Source organism: Melanaphis sacchari, unplaced genomic scaffold (genome assembly GCF_002803265.2).
Source record: "Melanaphis sacchari strain LSU unplaced genomic scaffold, SCAv2.0 Contig43_pilon_pilon, whole genome shotgun sequence".
Lineage (NCBI taxonomy): Eukaryota > Metazoa > Arthropoda > Insecta > Hemiptera > Aphididae > Melanaphis > Melanaphis sacchari.
The window spans coordinates 1772428-1790362 of record NW_020271284.1 but is presented as its reverse complement, the minus strand read 5'-3'; the positions used below and the strand labels follow the sequence as shown (position 1 = coordinate 1790362).

The window sequence follows — 17935 nt, the reverse complement described above, 5'->3', positions numbered from 1 at the left end:
AGTAAAAAAAAAATTCTTAATTTAAGTCATTTAAGACCTAACTTTTTACACTGAATACTAATTCAATTCACGCAAGTAGCAGGAAAATAGGCTTAAAAAATAAAATAAAATGTAATAATAAGCAAAAATACTAACATAGAATAAACACGGATTACTACTGATCAAAAACAAATTAATTATTATAACAAATTATCATTAAAATTTAAAATAACTGTTACTTTAAAAATAAAAACGTGGAAATCACTCAGTTGAGTATACTGAATGAAATAAAATGTCAGCGTATGACTACTGAGAATGTGTTAAATTTAAAGTTAATGCTTACATATTACATACAATAGACAATTCTGAAACGGCTAAATTAATTTTAGAAAGAATATTATTTTATAAAATAATTATTGCAATAATTATTAATTATTATAATATACCTAAGTAATATTATTAGCTCAATTATCTGATATTATGTAATTTATGAAGTTAACACCAACATACCGTAGAACAGTAAGAATAGATTTGTAATTTTATAATTGTATAAATAGCTTTAAATTTAAATCTACATATATTTTTAAAAATTGCATAATGTATAATAGTAAATATTATCATTCCTTCGTCCAAATTTTCATATAATATTCATAAAATGCACGAATTTTATTATTATTGATAAATATAAGTAAAATCTTTACAATAAAATAACTTCTAAAATAACGATCGGAGTAACCGAATTGTTGTTTTTTCAAAGTTACCGTATAATTACAATTTTATTTACGAATTTAAAAAAAAGAAAATTATTAGTTGTATTAAATTTTCCTAAATATAGCAAATTATTATAGAATGTTTAAATATTTTAGTTTACAAGTAAATGTGACAAAAGCATACTAGCTCAGCACTCGTTACCCAATAATCAATAATGGACTTAGGCCCTAAGTTTAAGAAAAAATAACTCGACCTAATAAATGATGTTTAATATGTTTATAATCTTAATATAATTTATGATTTCCATTTATTTAACAATTACTTTTTTTTAGCTATTTCAAAAGTTTTTTTGATGATTTATTTTGCTAGAAAATCCAACTCCTAATTATGATAAACCTTGTATTATATTTTTAAAAGACACACAATACACGTTGGTATAGTTCATATTATCTGAACCTATATATAAACGATACTATACTGAGAGACAGATTCATAATTAAAAGCTATCGATTTGAAATTTTGAGGATAAATTAATATTATAATTTCACCGTGCACCAAAAAAGGATTTTTCAAAATTTTGATTTTAAGGGGTTTAAAAAACAAAATTTTACATATAAATACTAAATTATATATCTTGATACATCGATGAGTAAGCGCTTATATAAGTCGTGAGCTTCAAGCTTAGTTTTTTAGTGTTTTTACATGGACAATTTTGTGTGGCATGCTTCGGAGTAAGTATGCCCACAATTTTAGTCTTTTTGGCACCAAATAGAAATATACATCAAATTTAGTTTATAAAAAAGTGTTATAATAAAATAGTTGTCATAAATTATTATTTTTTTTTTTTTATTATATACCTATTAAAATTACGCGGCCAAATCCGCGGCGAGTAACCCAAATGTAGCACAAATTGTTATTAGGACTATCGACGCATGATTGTACTAAGTGACGATTTTATAATAAATTTAAAAATTGCTTTATCACAAATCGGTGCAAGTGTTGTATACCCGTAAACAAAGACTGGCCACTGTCACAGATAGATGATTACAGTCGAACAGTCGACTACAACAATCAACGTCGATTATAAGTACAGGTACATAATGTAATACGGATAAAGTTAATACTTAATAATAAATACCATAGAACTTGTTCATTATTTTTTTAAATTTTATCCAAATTTAAAGCTATAAGCTATTTTAATTAATTATTAATGGTATCAATGATATAAAGCCAATAGTGTAAGTGACTGGGATCATTTGAAATTGATCAGTTTGGTAAATATTTTATTGTCTTTCGTAGTAGTTTTAGCGCGAAATTTAATTTTAGATAAGTTTTTAAAATGTTTATATTTCTGAAATACGTATAAGGTGTAACCAATTGTATGCAGTTTTTTTGTATTTAGAACATCATTTTAGTATTATATTTGATTAATTTTTCGTGAAGTACGTAATATATCGTACCAACTATTCAACCATAATATTTTGTAGATTTTCCAACATTTAAGAAATCTAGAATTATATTTCGCTTTTATAATATTTTACATTAATATCTTTATGCAATATATTATTAATAACAATTCTTTTTAATTCTAAATCAAAAATCATATTGGTTATAAAATAACTGATAGGTACATTCAATATTTTTTTTTATTTCTATTAGAATCTTACGTGACCTATTAAAATATTAAAATTAAAATGTAAGATTCAATAAATGATATTAGATAATAATGATGATAAGATTATTAATATTCATTGGTTAATGTTTATTTTTTCTCATAAGTAAATACAAACAAACTATACATATTTTATTATTTTATAACTTAGTGTTATTGATAGTTAAGTTATTGTAAGTATTTAATTTTCACATGATGATTTGTAGACAGATTTCTTATTTTATAAATATTTAATACTGCGACCAATGATCTATACATGCGAGAAATACCAAATATCAACTGTTGCTACTTTGCCATCTTAATGACTAAAATTATAAAATAACATACATATTTATATTGATTCTAATATCAAAATTTAACTTGTACAGAAAAAAAACAATAATTTCATTAAATAACTTTGTTGTAATAATTATTCATTAATAATTTACAGATAAAAAAATAAAAATGCATCGAAGTATAGGTAAACGAATACGCATGGATGATCCTCCTCCAATGGAGTATGATGTTCCATCTACACCCGGTAGTTCTATTCATCCAAGTCCTATGACACCTAGTCGATCGGATTATCAAGAACATTACAACCCCTATGCAAATTATCATAGTTATCAAACTCCAAGGTAAAAATTAACGAAAAAAAAAAAATCAAAAAATAATGATGATGAATAATTTATAGATCTGAAGTTTTCAACATAGACCATTATCAAGAACCTGGAATGTCAGATAATAATTATGAACAAATGCCAGTTATTCAGCAACCTACACAATCACAAAATATGATGGCATATGAAACACCTCCTCCTCACATTTCCCCATCTATTCATGAAGAAATAAATTCACAAGAACATCAATCCCCTCAAATGCCTGTCCATGATGCTATGTCTAATTTACATTTAGATAATCAAATTCCATCTACAAGTGGTGGTATTGTTTCACCTAGTGGTGGTATTAATGATTCACCTAGTGGTGCTATTTCTGATTCACCTAGTGGTGGTCGAGTGACTAGAGCAAGAACTAGAGGTTAATCAATTAATATAAGTCTCTAAATTAACAATTTTTTATATTTTATGTGTTATTTATAGGAGCACAATATCCACCTCAAAGATCTACTGCGTCACCATCTCCACCACCAGAAAAGAAGCCAGAAAAGCGTAAGCCTGGAAGGCCTCCTGGCAGACCTGCAGGATCCAAAAAGCAGCAAGTTCAAGTACAGCCTGTGGATTTGCAATTAGAAAATGATGGAACTTTGTATGGTTCAATTAGAAATGGTCGTGTTTCTTTACAGGTATTTGTTAGTTAGTATAATATTTAAGGAACCATAATTTTTAAACATTATGCAATTATTTAAAAATTTCTTCTATTCTTCTTAAATTTTTTCATATTATTAAAAAAAGGTTTAATTAATGTTCTATCTTTAATTTCTCAATAATTAAATTTGCAACCAGAAACCATCTTCAATGTTTTCTGCTTTCAAAAGTGTTTTAGTGTCACATTAGTCATCATTTATCAATTTAAAACTAATTTTTTTCTCATTATGCTTAAAATTTAATGTATATATAGTTATATACTAGATAATTCTTTTATTAAATAATACATATTTCAAAATTTATATTTTTTTGTTTTTCATAAAAATAAAAAAAATAAATAAATAATGTCGCTTTATTTTAATTAGAAATTATGAAAAAACAATAGATTTCAAGATAATGAGTGTTTTTTGATAAAGGAATCACTATGTATATATTTATATATATTTATTAGGTCACTGTTGATGATTGGATTGAGCAATATAAAATGAATAGAGATGAAGCACTTTTGGTATTGATGCAGTTCTTTATCAATGCTGCTGGTTGTAAAGGTGTCATTACACCAGCGATGTCTGAAAATATGGAGCATGCAGCTATTATTAGAAAAATGACAGAAGAATTTGATGAAGTAAAATTTTCTATAATTTTATTTTTTTATTATACATTTTATGTTGATTGTTTCTTTTTTAGGAAAGTGGAGAATATCCTCTTATTATGAGTGGAATTCAATGGAAAAAGTTTCGATCAAATTTTTGTGATTTTGTTGGTCACCTTGTAAAACAGTGCCAATATTCTATTATATATGATCAATATTTAATGGATAACATGATATCACTTTTAACAGGTTTATCTGATTCTCAAGTTCGAGCATTCAGGCATACAGCTACTCTTGCTGGTAAATTATTTACATCAATTAATTTAAAAATATTTTATACTCAATTTTTATACAATTTCAGCCATGAAATTAATGACAGCTTTAGTTGACGTTGCGCTAATTGTTTCTGTCAATTTGGATAATACTCAACGACAATATGAAGCTGAGCGACAAAAAGCTCGAGATAAAAGAGCAAGTGATCGTTTAGAATCATTAATGGCTAAACGTCAAGAACTTGAAGAAAATATGGATGAAATTAAAAATATGTTGACATATATGTTCAAATCTGTATTTGTTCATAGATACAGGCGAGTAAAAATTAAATTATATTCAAATAAATTTGCTAAAAGATAAAATTACAGGGATACCTTACCAGAAATTAGAGCAATATGTATGGCAGAAATAGGAGTTTGGATGAAAAAATTCCATCAAAACTTTTTGGATGATTCATATTTGAAATATATTGGTTGGACTTTGCATGATAAAGTTGGTGAAGTACGATTAAAATGTTTACAGGTAATAATATTGTAAAATTTCAACAATTATACAATTATATTTTATAACTGCCATCAACATAAGCATTGCTTTTAAGAAATATATAAGCCGTTAATACATTATACAGTTAATATAAATAAATGATATGTCCATAAAAATTTTAAATTGCCTTAAAATGTATTCTTATTTTATAATTGTAGGCATTACAACCTTTATATGCATCTGAAGAATTGAAGAGTAAATTGGAACTTTTTACAAGTAAATTTAAGGATAGAATCGTGGCAATGACATTAGATAAAGAATATGATGTTGCAGTTCAAGCTGTCAGATTGGTCATTAGTATTTTAAAGTAAATAAAATATTTATTTTTCATGTTTACCTTTTATTTTTATTAAAAGTGACACCAATGAGTTGCTTTTTCCATCAACTTTTCATGCTATATATATAATTCACATATCAAATATTCTTACTGTGCATTTTTTGTATAAGTGACTTATCTCAATAAAAAAACTAAAAAAAAAAGTATTACCTTACATTTAATAAGTAAAAATATATTTTTGTAATATAGACATCATCGTGATATCTTATCAGATAAAGACTGTGAACATGTATATGAACTTGTTTACTCCTCACATCGAGCGGTTGCTCAAGCCGCTGGGGAATTTTTAAATGAACGTTTATTTAAACCAGAAGAAGATACAAAAACTGTGAGAACAAAACGAGGAAAAAAACGTTTACCAAATACACCTTTAATAAGGGATTTAGTTCAGTTCTTTATTGAATCAGAAGTAAGATTTGGTCAATAATCAAAATAAATTACTATACCTTTTAATGTTTAACATAATTTAGTTGCATGAACATGGAGCCTATTTGGTTGATTCATTGATCGATTCTAATGAAATGATGAAAGATTGGGAGTGCATGACTGATTTATTATTAGAGGAGCCTGGTTTAAGTGAAGAGAGAATGGATGATAGACAAGAAACAAGTTTAATTGAATTGATGGTGTGTTGTATTAAACAAGCGGCAACTGGAGAAGCACCTGTTGGACGAGGACCAAATAGAAAGGTAGATCATTTATTATTTAAACTAGCTTTTAAAAAATTACTAAACTTTTTCCTGTTTTTTTATTTAATATGGAATCAAACAAAATATACTTTTATTATTTTTAAAATTAATTTAATTTGTGACTATAAAATAAATACTTATATTAAATCTATATAATTCAAATTTAAAATAAAATATAAATGTAAATAAAACAAATGTTAATTTTTATTATGATGGGAATACTATAATTATTAAAACCTTATTTCTTATCAATATATTATTTTAAATAGATGATGTCAGTAAAAGAAATTAAACAAGTACAAGATGATAAGCAGCGATTGACTGAACATTTTATAAAAGTGTTACCTCCATTAATTGATAAATATAGAGCAGATGCAGACAAACTTATTAATTTGTTATCTATACCTCAGTATTTTGATTTAGATATTTATACAACATCAAGACAAGAATCTGTAAGTAAATTGTTATGAATAACTTTCTTTCCTAAATTTTTTTATCACATTTAAATAACTAAACTATGTTTTTTTTTACATTTTATTGTTACTTCAGAATTTAGATTTATTACTTAAAAAAATACATTTGGTAACTGACAAACATCAAAACGATGAAGTTCTTGAAACTTGTGCCAAAACTTTAGAAATTCTTTGTTCAAAAAACAATTCTACATTAGCTACGAGATGTAGTGTTCAAAAAAGTACACTTATGGATACTATTACTAATAAACACAGAGAAGCTATGGATGATTGGAATAATCTTATTGAAGGAGTAAATTAATTACTTAAATATTTGAAACCATTATTTATTCAATCTTTCTAAAACGTAAACATTTTATTTAGAATGAAAAACCTGACGATGATGAAATCTACAATGTGGTAAATAGTATGAAAAAAATTTCTATATTTTATTCATGTCATAATTTGGGACCTTGGAATTTATGGGATATCATTTTCAAAGACTTAAAAATGGCCCACGAAGGTTCAAAACCATTACCAGAAGAAGTAATTTAATATTTGTAAAAAATTTTAAATTTAATTATTTATCAAATAACTTTTTTTCTTGTTATGAAAGGCTATCAAATATAGCATTTCTGCGTGTATGTTTGCTACAATGTGGGAATTACACAGTGTCGAAAATATTTTGGAAAATGGACGTAATGAAGATATAGAAGAACAAGTAGCCCAAGTTAAAACTAAACTCTATGATTTCATGGATGTTCTACGAGGAATTTTGGCACATTCTACTAATCCTTTATTCAAAGAAGAGGTAATTTTCCTTTATTATCTTCTGTGAATCAAAAAACGTTTTATTTTAATAAATATTGTTTGAATAGGCTTATATATCAATATGTGACTTGCTTGTCGTTTTTTGTAATCAATTGGGTGTTAAACAATATCCAGTCTTGGGAAATCTACTTTATGATTCTGACAAGGAACTTCAAGACTTATTGAATAATTTTATTCAAAAAAATGTGTTTGTTTATGAAGAAGAAGGTAATTAAATTAGTTGTTTTCCAATGTATTTAATATTATGATATACATTTAAACTAATAAATATAAACTTATAATTAGGCGTTCAAGATGAGCATTCAAAAATTGAAGAACTACACAAAAGAAGGAACTTTTTAGCATCTTATTGTAAATTAATTGTGTATGGAATGATTCCGGTTACTTGTGCAGCAGATATCTTTAAACATTATGTCAAAGTATGAATTTAAATGTTATTATTAAATTGATTATTAATTGTTTTTATTTTTAATATTTAGTCATACAATGAATATGGAGATATCATTAAGACTACAATTGGAAAAGCTCGTGAAATTAATAAAGTAATTTGTGCAAGAACTATGGTTGTCAGTTTAATCACATCATTTAGAGAGCTCCAAATCAACTGTGGCACTTTCCGTATATCAAGATCTTCTCAGGAATTTAGCAGTTTAAAAGTGCAGTTTAACTTGAATTAGCATAACTGGATCTAATTTACTAAATAATTTTTATTTTTTTTTATTTTAGGAATTGGCCAAAAGATTTGCTTTATCATTTGGATTGGATGCATTAAAAAATCGTGAAGCTATGGCAGCTTTACACCGTGAAGGTGTTTTATTTGCTGTAGGTACTGATGAAGGAATTGTTCAAGATGATCCATCAGTACCACCTCCACACGTCGCATTTTTGGAGATATTAGCTGAATTCACAAATAAACTACTTAAACAAGATAAACGCATTGTGTATGGATACTTTAAATTTATACTATTCTATAATAACTTATCCTAATTATTATTTTTATTATAGTCTTAATTATTTGGATAAACATATAACATCAGCAGTTCCCTCAAGTCGTAGTGAAGATTGGCAGCCTTGGGTAATTTACAGAAACAGCTTAATGCATGGTGATGCTGAACCTGGACCAGTTACTTCACGGCGAGCATACACACGTAGAAATAAAAAAGAAACTTGTGAGTAAACTAATTAATTATGTAATAGATTATAGTAATTAAATATTCATTACAATTATTTTCTAAATTTATGTTTAGATGATGATGAAGATGATGAAGGTTCAGATCAAGATTTTGGGTAATAAAAACATAGTTTTACTTAAGTTATATTTTTAAGTATATGAATTACTTTAATTTTTAATGCTTTAGCATCCATGCAAAGAATTATTTGATATGTATTATTATTGCAATCATAGTATGCTTTTTATTATTTTTAATTTATTTAATTTTCAATGCTATATTTTTATTTTTTATTTTTTTCAGTTACTAAATTTAAGCTGTTATCACCAATGTCATCTTGGAGTTTTTTATGCACCATTGTGTGTTCCTATCTTGTAATAAAATTTATTTTGCTATCCAATTTGTGTTTTAATTTGATTTTTGACTTTAGTTGATTTGAAATTTTTAATTTATTTTGATGTAAATCAATTACTTTTATATGAATATAAACAATGCATGCATTTTAATAAATGTGATTGATAATAATTATAATAATTTTTATTTTGGCTATGTGTTACAGTTATTGTTTATTAAATTAAATGTATGGTAAATATTTTTTTCAATGTGCATGAAATTTAGTTTTAATATATTATTAAGTATTACATTTCAACAATATCTTCATTTAATTAACATGAAGAAAAACTTGTAAATTATCATTTATATGGATAGTTAATTTGCAAAATGTAGTAACCTTACTTAATATGGTAAATAATAAAATAATAATGTTAATGTAATTAAAATAGTGTTATACTTTAATGATAATTCAAATATTTCTTTATTAATCATTAATTCATTTTATTAAAAAAACATAAAATTTTAAATATTAGTTTTTTGTTTATCTACTTATATATTTGATTATTGAGTTATGTTCAATAATTTCAATTTGAGTACAATCAGTTTTTTTATCAGTTAAAATTTGTATAAAAACTTACGTTCATATTAATAAATTTACTTGTTAGTTAAATACGCTAATCATAGTCAATTTACTATGTAGTTGAAATCAGATAATTGATTTAATCTTTTTTTTCATCGATGTTAACTACTTTTTGATACTAACAGAACTCCAAGTATACAGAGTGAAGCTCCAATAAAAAAAAGGCGATCAAAGATTATTAAGTAAGATTAAATGAACACATCCTCTTAAGTACTTGTTATTAAATTTATATATATATATATTTATTCCTCATTCAGATCAATAAGATCACAAGATAACCGCTCCGAATTGAACTCTGATGAAACTAATTGGTCAGATAGTACTGTAGCTGGAGGCTCTCGTCCAACACGCCAGTGCATAAATCGTTCAATACCATATCGTTATATTCAAGAAGATGATGAAGATGATGAATAAAGTGTAATAATTTAATAATTATAAACTCAAATTACTTTTAACTTCAGATGTAATTATTTTTTTAGAAATTTTTACATTATAATATTTAAAAAATACTATTAATTTTTAGTTATTATATAAAATATACTGTCTTAGTAATAAGAAAAATCAAAATTTTTTTAAATATAGTTTGTTATATTATTATTTACTCAGCAATCTGCTAATAAATTTAATAAAAATAACATAATATTTTGTCATTTTATAAATGAACATATCTTAAAATCAATTGAATTTGTCTTACTCTGAGATTGAAAACAGTCGTTTATTTTTAAATAATAAATATTTAAATACCCATACATTATTTTAAATAAAAAAGTTAGAAACTTAGTTTTAACTTAATGATACAGTATCTCGCACATGTGAAGTATACATCTTACATTATACACAGTGTCTTCTGTCCATATTCTATTATTCTATGTAATGTGTTTTAGTCACCCACTGGGTACTTAAGTATTTTTCATTTATTATAATTTAAGATTTTCAAAAAAAATATAAGATTATAAGACTCAATTAAAATATAATTAAAAATAATTAACAATACTTAATATAGCTAATTTTTATAGATAAATATGTTAGGTTTTATTCTATATTTATAATATTTATTATTATTTAAGTAACTATTTGAGTAATATAATAAGGCTTTTGGAGTGGATAATTTTATATAGAAATTACTAAGTGTTATAAATTAATTAATTTACAAATGGAAACTGCCAATAGAGTAAGTTTTTTTTCGAGTACTACAAATGGTTTGATTTAAATTTGTCAAAAGATTAATATTTTTTAACTTTTTACTGAGTTATGTTAGAGAAATAATTGATATTTATAATTTAATATAATACATAAAAATTAAAAAATTTATGTTTTAGACTTTTGGCTACATTTTTTAAATATAATTTTGATTTTAAGGCATATTAAAATAAAAAAAAATATTTTTCTACATAATCTAGAAAGAAGCAAAATGAACTATAAACTATAAATGAATTGAAAAATAGGGAAGTACCTAAACTAGTATTCCGTCAATTGGTTAAAATCACAATGTATATTAAATAATCACTTATGTTAGTTTATATTCAATATTTTATAACCACTAAGTAATTCAACAGCTGATATTCATTTTATACCTAAAATACCAAACAATAATATATAACATATATAACAAGTACAATAGAATGCAATAGAATGTATTTACCTATAATTTCAATAATTACATTGAAATGTTTTTGAGCATTAATAGAGTAATATTTCATTATATTAATTTAATTACAAATCAAAAAGTAAAATAATTTTTATTTAAAACAAATATATAAATTATCTACCAAAAATAGTTTCTATTATTCACAAATAGTTACTCCTAATTTTTTCCTTATATCTTCAATTAAAACTGCGTTCTCGATACTTAATGACCATGGAACTATATTGCTCTCATTTAAACCTGCAATAATAAACATACAATTCACTTATTCAATTGGAACTATTTCTAATTTATAACTTATATTTTGTAAAATTATAATTACCTTTCAGAAGACAATTTCTAACTTCTTGAATCTCATAGATTAATTGCACACTATTACCATAAACGGTTGATTTTTTCGTAAGAGGCACATCAATATTAATGTCAGTTCCATTTACAGAAATTTTAGTTGCTGACCAGAATGGATCATATAACTAACAATATAATTTTGTTACCATACAATTTAATAAAAGTCCACTTTTATTTTATTTTACTTTAATATTTCCTTTAGTGCCAAGTATAATTGCTTCATTGGGTAGTTCAACTTTGAAATGGCTTAAAAATGTAGAAATTCTGCCATTGCTATACTTTAAAATTACACTTGCATCCTTGTCAAACCCAGATTCTGTAAACTGTCCACAAGTGCCATAGATTTGTGGCTTTTCAGGGCCAAACAAGAATTGACTCATGTAAATTGAGAATACCGCTAACTCTAATATCGATCCTCCACTATTTCGCCTATACAATTTTTTCAATTAACTAAAAAATATTTCATTGACTTAACAATAACATAGGAACTATGTGATTCATTACAATTGAATTAGTGATTCGGACATCGGTGTACCAAATGAAGAAATTATTTGCAATGGTTCACCAATTGTACCTTTGTCAATTTCTTCTTTTAAAATAGTAAATGCTGGAGTGAAAAACATCCACATGGCCTCCATAATAAACAAGTTTTTAGACCTTGCAAGCTGAAATAGAAAGAAAAATGCTGTTTTCTCATCAACAAAATATTGAAGTAGATAAATTTACATTTAGCTTTTAAAACTAGACATATTAATATTGTATAAGTGTAATTACTTCAACGAGCTGTTTGACTTGTTTACTATTTTGACAGAATGGTTCTTCACATAAAACATTTTTACCATGTTCCAACATTAAACGACTGACGGAGTAATGGTGTTCATTGAGGATGCCCACATAAACAACGTCTGTTACAAATTACACATCACATAATAATTATACCTACCTATTGGTAATCATAATATATATATATATATATATATATAATATCATAAATCATAATTCATAACATTTTAAAGTTAAATGATCTTACCTACTTCAGGGTCGGTTGCCACGAGAGAATAAGAATCGTACGCCTTGGGAATATCAAACTGTTCAGCAAATTCTTGAGACCTTGCTTTGGTTTTAGATGCCACTGCTATGATCAAGTGCTCTGATCGTGGCAATGTACTCATGGCCACAGCAAAATCGTGGGAAATATTGCTAGTGCCTATTACTCCCCATTTGGTCGCCATCTCTAAAGGGTAATGTACACCTGAAATAGTTATGTGTGTCACGTGCACTCGACCGGCCTTTAATGATAGTAAAATACTTAAAACTAACGACTTACCACAAGTAATATAAATTTGTCAAAAGTAGATCACAAATGCGGCACGCCCAATCTGTTCGTATACTTAGTTCAGAACGAATTAATATTTCAGCAACGGAATCTCGAACATAGTATTATTATTATTATGTATTCTATATAACATGTACCTAGGTTAAAAATATTATACACTTGTACAGTTCACGAAAGTTTATCAATGTTAACAGTTAAGTCATATTTTTTTTAGACTTACATAAATTATAAAATATAATTGACTGATCGTATTACACTATTACACAACGATTTATGATTATTGATTATGTAATCTACATCGCTACTCACATACCTACGGCCAAAATACTCCAATAAAGTTGTCATTAAATTATTTTAGATTCTGAACGAACCTATGAATAGCATTAATTGGTTATAGTGTTATACAATAATTTTTATTTCGAGTATGCCGTACCTTTAAGAGCAGTAAAATGTTTCAATCTTTAACCTTGAATGTGATTTTTGGTAGCATATTAGGTCTATTTAGTTTAGTACTTAGTACCTATTTGGTACTTAAGTGACATTTTATAGACATTTTTAATTTTCAAAGTATTTAAATATTTTGTTGATTTATGTAATATGAAGGATATTCGGTATGACACCATTTTTGTTCAAGACTAAAAAAATTTGACAGTTTTTTAGTTTCTTAAAAATTTGTTTTTTATCGTAATTAAAAATATCGAAAATGAGGATTAAGAATTTAATATTTGATTTATACCTGTTTAATCAATATAGGTACCTAAGAATTTTTTCATAGGAATTAAAAAAAAAATCTTTAAATAATAGATAGGTACTGCAAAGTCACATACATTTTTTATAAAAGATTGAAGTTAAAATGTTTACATTGCAGCAGTTATCGAATTGTATTACTCCTCAAACAATTTTAATTATTTGTTATTATTCAAAAAATATTAAACGTAGAAAGTTGAAACATTCCACATTTCAATTATTAATCCGCGTGTGTTCGCGTACCTATGTGACTGCGTCATCCTCATAACAAAATTGCGTTCAGCAGTTTTTGTGTAGCACCCTTTAATAATGGTTTGAATTGACCTATCATCAAACTTAAAGGTAAAAATATTGTTTGTGTTTTCGTAAAGGTTTTTTACGATCTTTTAATTCTTAAACGAATTTACGAGAATTTTTAAATTGTAACATTTTATACATTTCACATTTTCACAGTTGAACTTACCTAAAATGATAAGTTACTCTATTGACTCTGTTATAGAGGACAGAGATTAAATTGAAACTGCTAAATATTGTACAAATATAATTGTGTAAGACGAAGACAATCTGACAATAACTACGTATTATGCGAGTGTGGTGTCGTTTTAGCCCTTAGGTTATCATTTTCTATGTACAATAACATGTTTAGATTTTGAACAGAGAAAAATGATAATGAATTATTGGTTTTATAAAGATACCTAAATGTTTTATTTTTGCGTTTTGTATTATTTTTTGAAACATTAAAAATACTTCCATTTTCAACTTTAATGATGATTTCTGGGAGCAAATTGAATCTAGGATCTAAGGGCCACTTATACAAATTTTGCAGAAACTTTTTAAATAACTGTGAAAAACAATAAAAATCAAGAAAAAACGGAAAATTTTACGCTAAACTAGTTTTCAACAAAATTAATTAAACTTTATAAGATTTTCTGACTATGAAAAAAAATAGTTCATCGGAAAGTTAAATTAATTTTTAATGAACTTTTGAAATTAAAATTTTTACAATATTATATATTCACCCGTAAAAAACTTTTTTTTATCAAACAACTAAATTGATTTCTTTATTTTTTCATAATTATATTGTGTATATTTAAAATTTACACAAAATATTTAGGTTATCATTTTCTAAATATGGTATAATTTTAATTCAAAGTATGATTTCTTGTGAACTATTTATAGACGATTAAAATTTTTACCAATTTTTAGATTTTTACTTTAAATATTTTGCACAATACGCTTAAAAATTAATAAAACATAAATTGATCTTATACTGTATAAAAATATTATAAAACATAAAGTTAGAATTTTATAAAAAATCATTAAAATCACATAAATTTACTAATTTGTATTTAAAAATGCATAAAAAAATTCTTATATTAAAATATTTAGTACAAGATTTCTTATAATATTTTAGTTTCATATTGAAACTAAAAAATCTTAAAATATGTATAGGTTACATACAATTTATTTTTATAGACATTTATTAAAATTTGTCTTTAATAAAACCTCGATATCCATTTGGGGGATAAACTATCCCAGTTATCCCAATTATTATTAACATTTTGATTGCGAATTAGCCTCTCTCCTCCAACATCATAGTTAATATGAAATAATAATAAATGAATATAAAGTTATACATAATATTATTTATAAATTAAAAAGTTGTAATAATGGCTTATATAGTTGTATATAAATGTATTAATATGATCAAATGAATAACTTAATTTGCGAAAAAATTCTTTTTTTCCCAATTATTTTGAAAAATACTGAGGATTTTTAATTTTTACCTCTCAAAAGTACGAACTAAATCAAATTTACCATCAGAAACCACCCATTTTTGTGGTTAACCAGGAGTTTATTATTACATTTAGAATTTTAATTTCAATACATTTGGTATCTTCCAATGATTTTATAGTTTCTACATAAACATAGCGGTGATCAGTGATTATTTATTTTAACCAAAATCTGTACAGAAAATTAATATTTTAGAATGCGGTTTTTTCAAAATTTATCAATCATGAAATTTATTTACATTTAAAAATAAATAAAATAATTAAAAATATATTCAAATTGAATAATGAAAACACAATTTCATAAATAAAAAAAGACAAAAATAAACTAGTTAAACCGTATAGCTGATGGGCTGATCAATTCGTAGTGTTCGTAGAAATGTTCACTGTTCACTGTTATGTGTATAAACATAATACATTTTTCCACCTGTTAAGCCTTTTTACGATAATACTGTTTATGAAACATTTATTTTTAGAATAGTAGGAACAGATATTTTTAGTTTTTTACGGTAATTATTCACATATTTTTTTTAAATATTTTAACATAATTTAAAACGTTTAGTAAATATTGTTTTAAAATTTTAATAAGCATGAAATAAATATCTCTAATTTACTAATTAATTACACGTGAATTAAATACATGGATTTTTATACTTAAATACAAATGGACGAAAAACACGTATTCGTGTAAATCTTAATTCACGTTCAAATTCGAGAGCTTTAAACTGGTTCTCAAAATTTTTACAAGAAATAAAAAAATAAAATATTAAAGTATTTACTAAATTTCAGTTGTATTTTATATTCAATATTTTGCTAAAGAATATTCATAAATTATTAAATTTTACCTCTGTATATTTTTAGATAAATTCTACAATATTTGAGTTTTATAGCAGTAATTAAACTGAACTAGATATAAAATGTAAAAATTGTTATTGTTACCAATTTGAATGAATAATACTAAACAGTAAAAATTATAATACGACTTGGACGAGAATGGTTAATTTTTAAATGTTTTATAAAGTATGATTTCTGTATTGTGTGTAAAATATAATTGTGTTTACCTATCTTTTTTTTTTTTTTTTTTTTGTTACAAACGGTAATATTATGAGTACCAGTCACTTAATAATAATCCTGTAAATTTTAAACTATTATATATTAAATAATGATCAGTAAACTTACACTATTTACTATTTAGTATAGTCGTATAGATTAAAATAGGGTGATCCAGCCTTTTGTTTTTGTAGTTAACTGGCCAATTAATACATTTATGAATATTAGAGGAAGGGGACTAAAATAAATAAAATATTTTAATTCATATTTTATTTTATAACAAACATAATAAAATAAAATTACTATTATATTAATATTTATATTAATATTTTATAATACACATATTGTCATACTATATAGAATACGTATATAGTCGTATAGATTATTATTAATTTTTAATTATAAATAATTAGGTTACTTAAATTTATTTAAAATTTGACGTTTTAATAATTTATTAGTATGATGATTGAAATTATCTGTGAGAACTTAGAAGCCAATTTTTCAATATCAATCAAATACCCTGTGGTAGTTAATTGTATGTATGATTCTAATTACAAATTGTCGATACGGTTTCTTAATTTAGACTTTACTAAAATTTAAATACATAGTAGAAAATGCTGATTAAAAAATATACGTGCTTTTAAATAATGATAAAATGTTAAAAGAAAAATTACATAATTTAAATTATAATTATAATGTATTATAATTTATAATAATATGTACTTACTATGAGGTTAACGGACTACGAATAAAAGTTAATAGTGGATAATAATTGTATATAATACCATGAACTAAATTATGATGATTGATAAATAAGGGCCAGCACTAAAGGTCTCCCACTCGGGGTATGCCCCCAGGGCACCTGCTTTAAGGGAGTGCCTTAATTATATTATAATTTAAACTAAAGCCATTATGCAAATATTATTCTATCCATTCTATGAATTATTCTAGTTAGAATATTTTAATATATTGATTACATAGGTATATAGAAGAATAGTAAAAAATGTTGTCAATCATCAGTCCTAATCGCCATTTACTTAGTATAGGAACTTAATAATTAATAAATAATAAGTACCTACAGCAACTGCTAACGGTCATAATAAGGTAAGAGTACGCGTATGAATCCATTATCCTAATGTTTGTATATATGTTCAAAATTAACGAATGTATACAATTAGGAAAGTCTTCGTTAGACAAAAGTTTATTATTGATTAATTAATAGTATTACCTTGCACCTTACGGCTTAACCTAATATTGGCGATTCAACGAGACGAAAAGTTTATACCTACCTTCAGTAAATTCAAACAATAGATTTCTTAGAAATTATAAAAGAATTTGTAGAATCAAAAATCAAAAGTCATCATTAACATTAAGAATCTTCTATTTTTAGATTCTGAGCGGAGCAATGTATTGATTTTACAAAATAATTTTTTCGTGTGTATGTGACATGTGTACACGATAAGATGTCAATAAAATGCTTCGATTTTCAACTTT

General features: G+C 24.8%; 2 protein-coding genes across 6 annotated transcripts; one reads left to right on the top strand and one right to left on the bottom strand.

Moving 5' to 3' along the window:
- Positions 1 to 1744: 1744 nt before the first annotated feature.
- On the top strand, positions 1745 to 9939 carry LOC112597730 (cohesin subunit SA-1). Of its 4 annotated transcripts, none has more exons than XM_025343909.1 (23): positions 1745 to 1928; positions 2793 to 2979; positions 3036 to 3379; positions 3442 to 3644; positions 4118 to 4291; positions 4354 to 4558; positions 4620 to 4845; positions 4900 to 5053; positions 5233 to 5381; positions 5601 to 5820; positions 5882 to 6100; positions 6370 to 6552; positions 6650 to 6865; positions 6937 to 7098; positions 7169 to 7363; positions 7431 to 7590; positions 7669 to 7802; positions 7863 to 8039; positions 8110 to 8324; positions 8389 to 8552; positions 8631 to 8670; positions 9651 to 9707; positions 9783 to 9939. In XM_025343909.1, exons 2-23 carry the CDS (start codon positions 2807 to 2809, stop codon positions 9937 to 9939), a joined length of 3927 nt encoding a protein of 1308 aa, XP_025199694.1. In that variant the 5' UTR covers positions 1745 to 1928; positions 2793 to 2806. The 4 variants fall into 4 exon arrangements, with proteins under 4 accessions (XP_025199694.1, XP_025199693.1, XP_025199696.1 ...); XM_025343908.1 differs by having other exon boundaries at positions 1745 to 1964; XM_025343910.1 differs by having other exon boundaries at positions 1759 to 1783.
- A 1306-nt stretch (positions 9940 to 11245) lies between these two features.
- On the bottom strand, positions 11246 to 13075 carry LOC112597757 (trans-1,2-dihydrobenzene-1,2-diol dehydrogenase-like). 2 transcript variants are annotated; one of them, XM_025343948.1, is made up of 7 exons: positions 12846 to 13075; positions 12549 to 12752; positions 12293 to 12423; positions 12023 to 12183; positions 11704 to 11947; positions 11493 to 11643; positions 11246 to 11410 (listed from the first exon to the last, which is right to left on the bottom strand). In XM_025343948.1, exons 2-7 carry the CDS (start codon positions 12748 to 12750, stop codon positions 11310 to 11312), a joined length of 990 nt encoding a protein of 329 aa, XP_025199733.1. In that variant the 5' UTR covers positions 12751 to 12752; positions 12846 to 13075; the 3' UTR covers positions 11246 to 11309. The 2 variants fall into 2 exon arrangements, with proteins under 2 accessions (XP_025199733.1, XP_025199731.1); XM_025343946.1 differs by having other exon boundaries at positions 12549 to 12770; positions 12846 to 13074.
- Positions 13076 to 17935: the final 4860 nt, after the last annotated feature.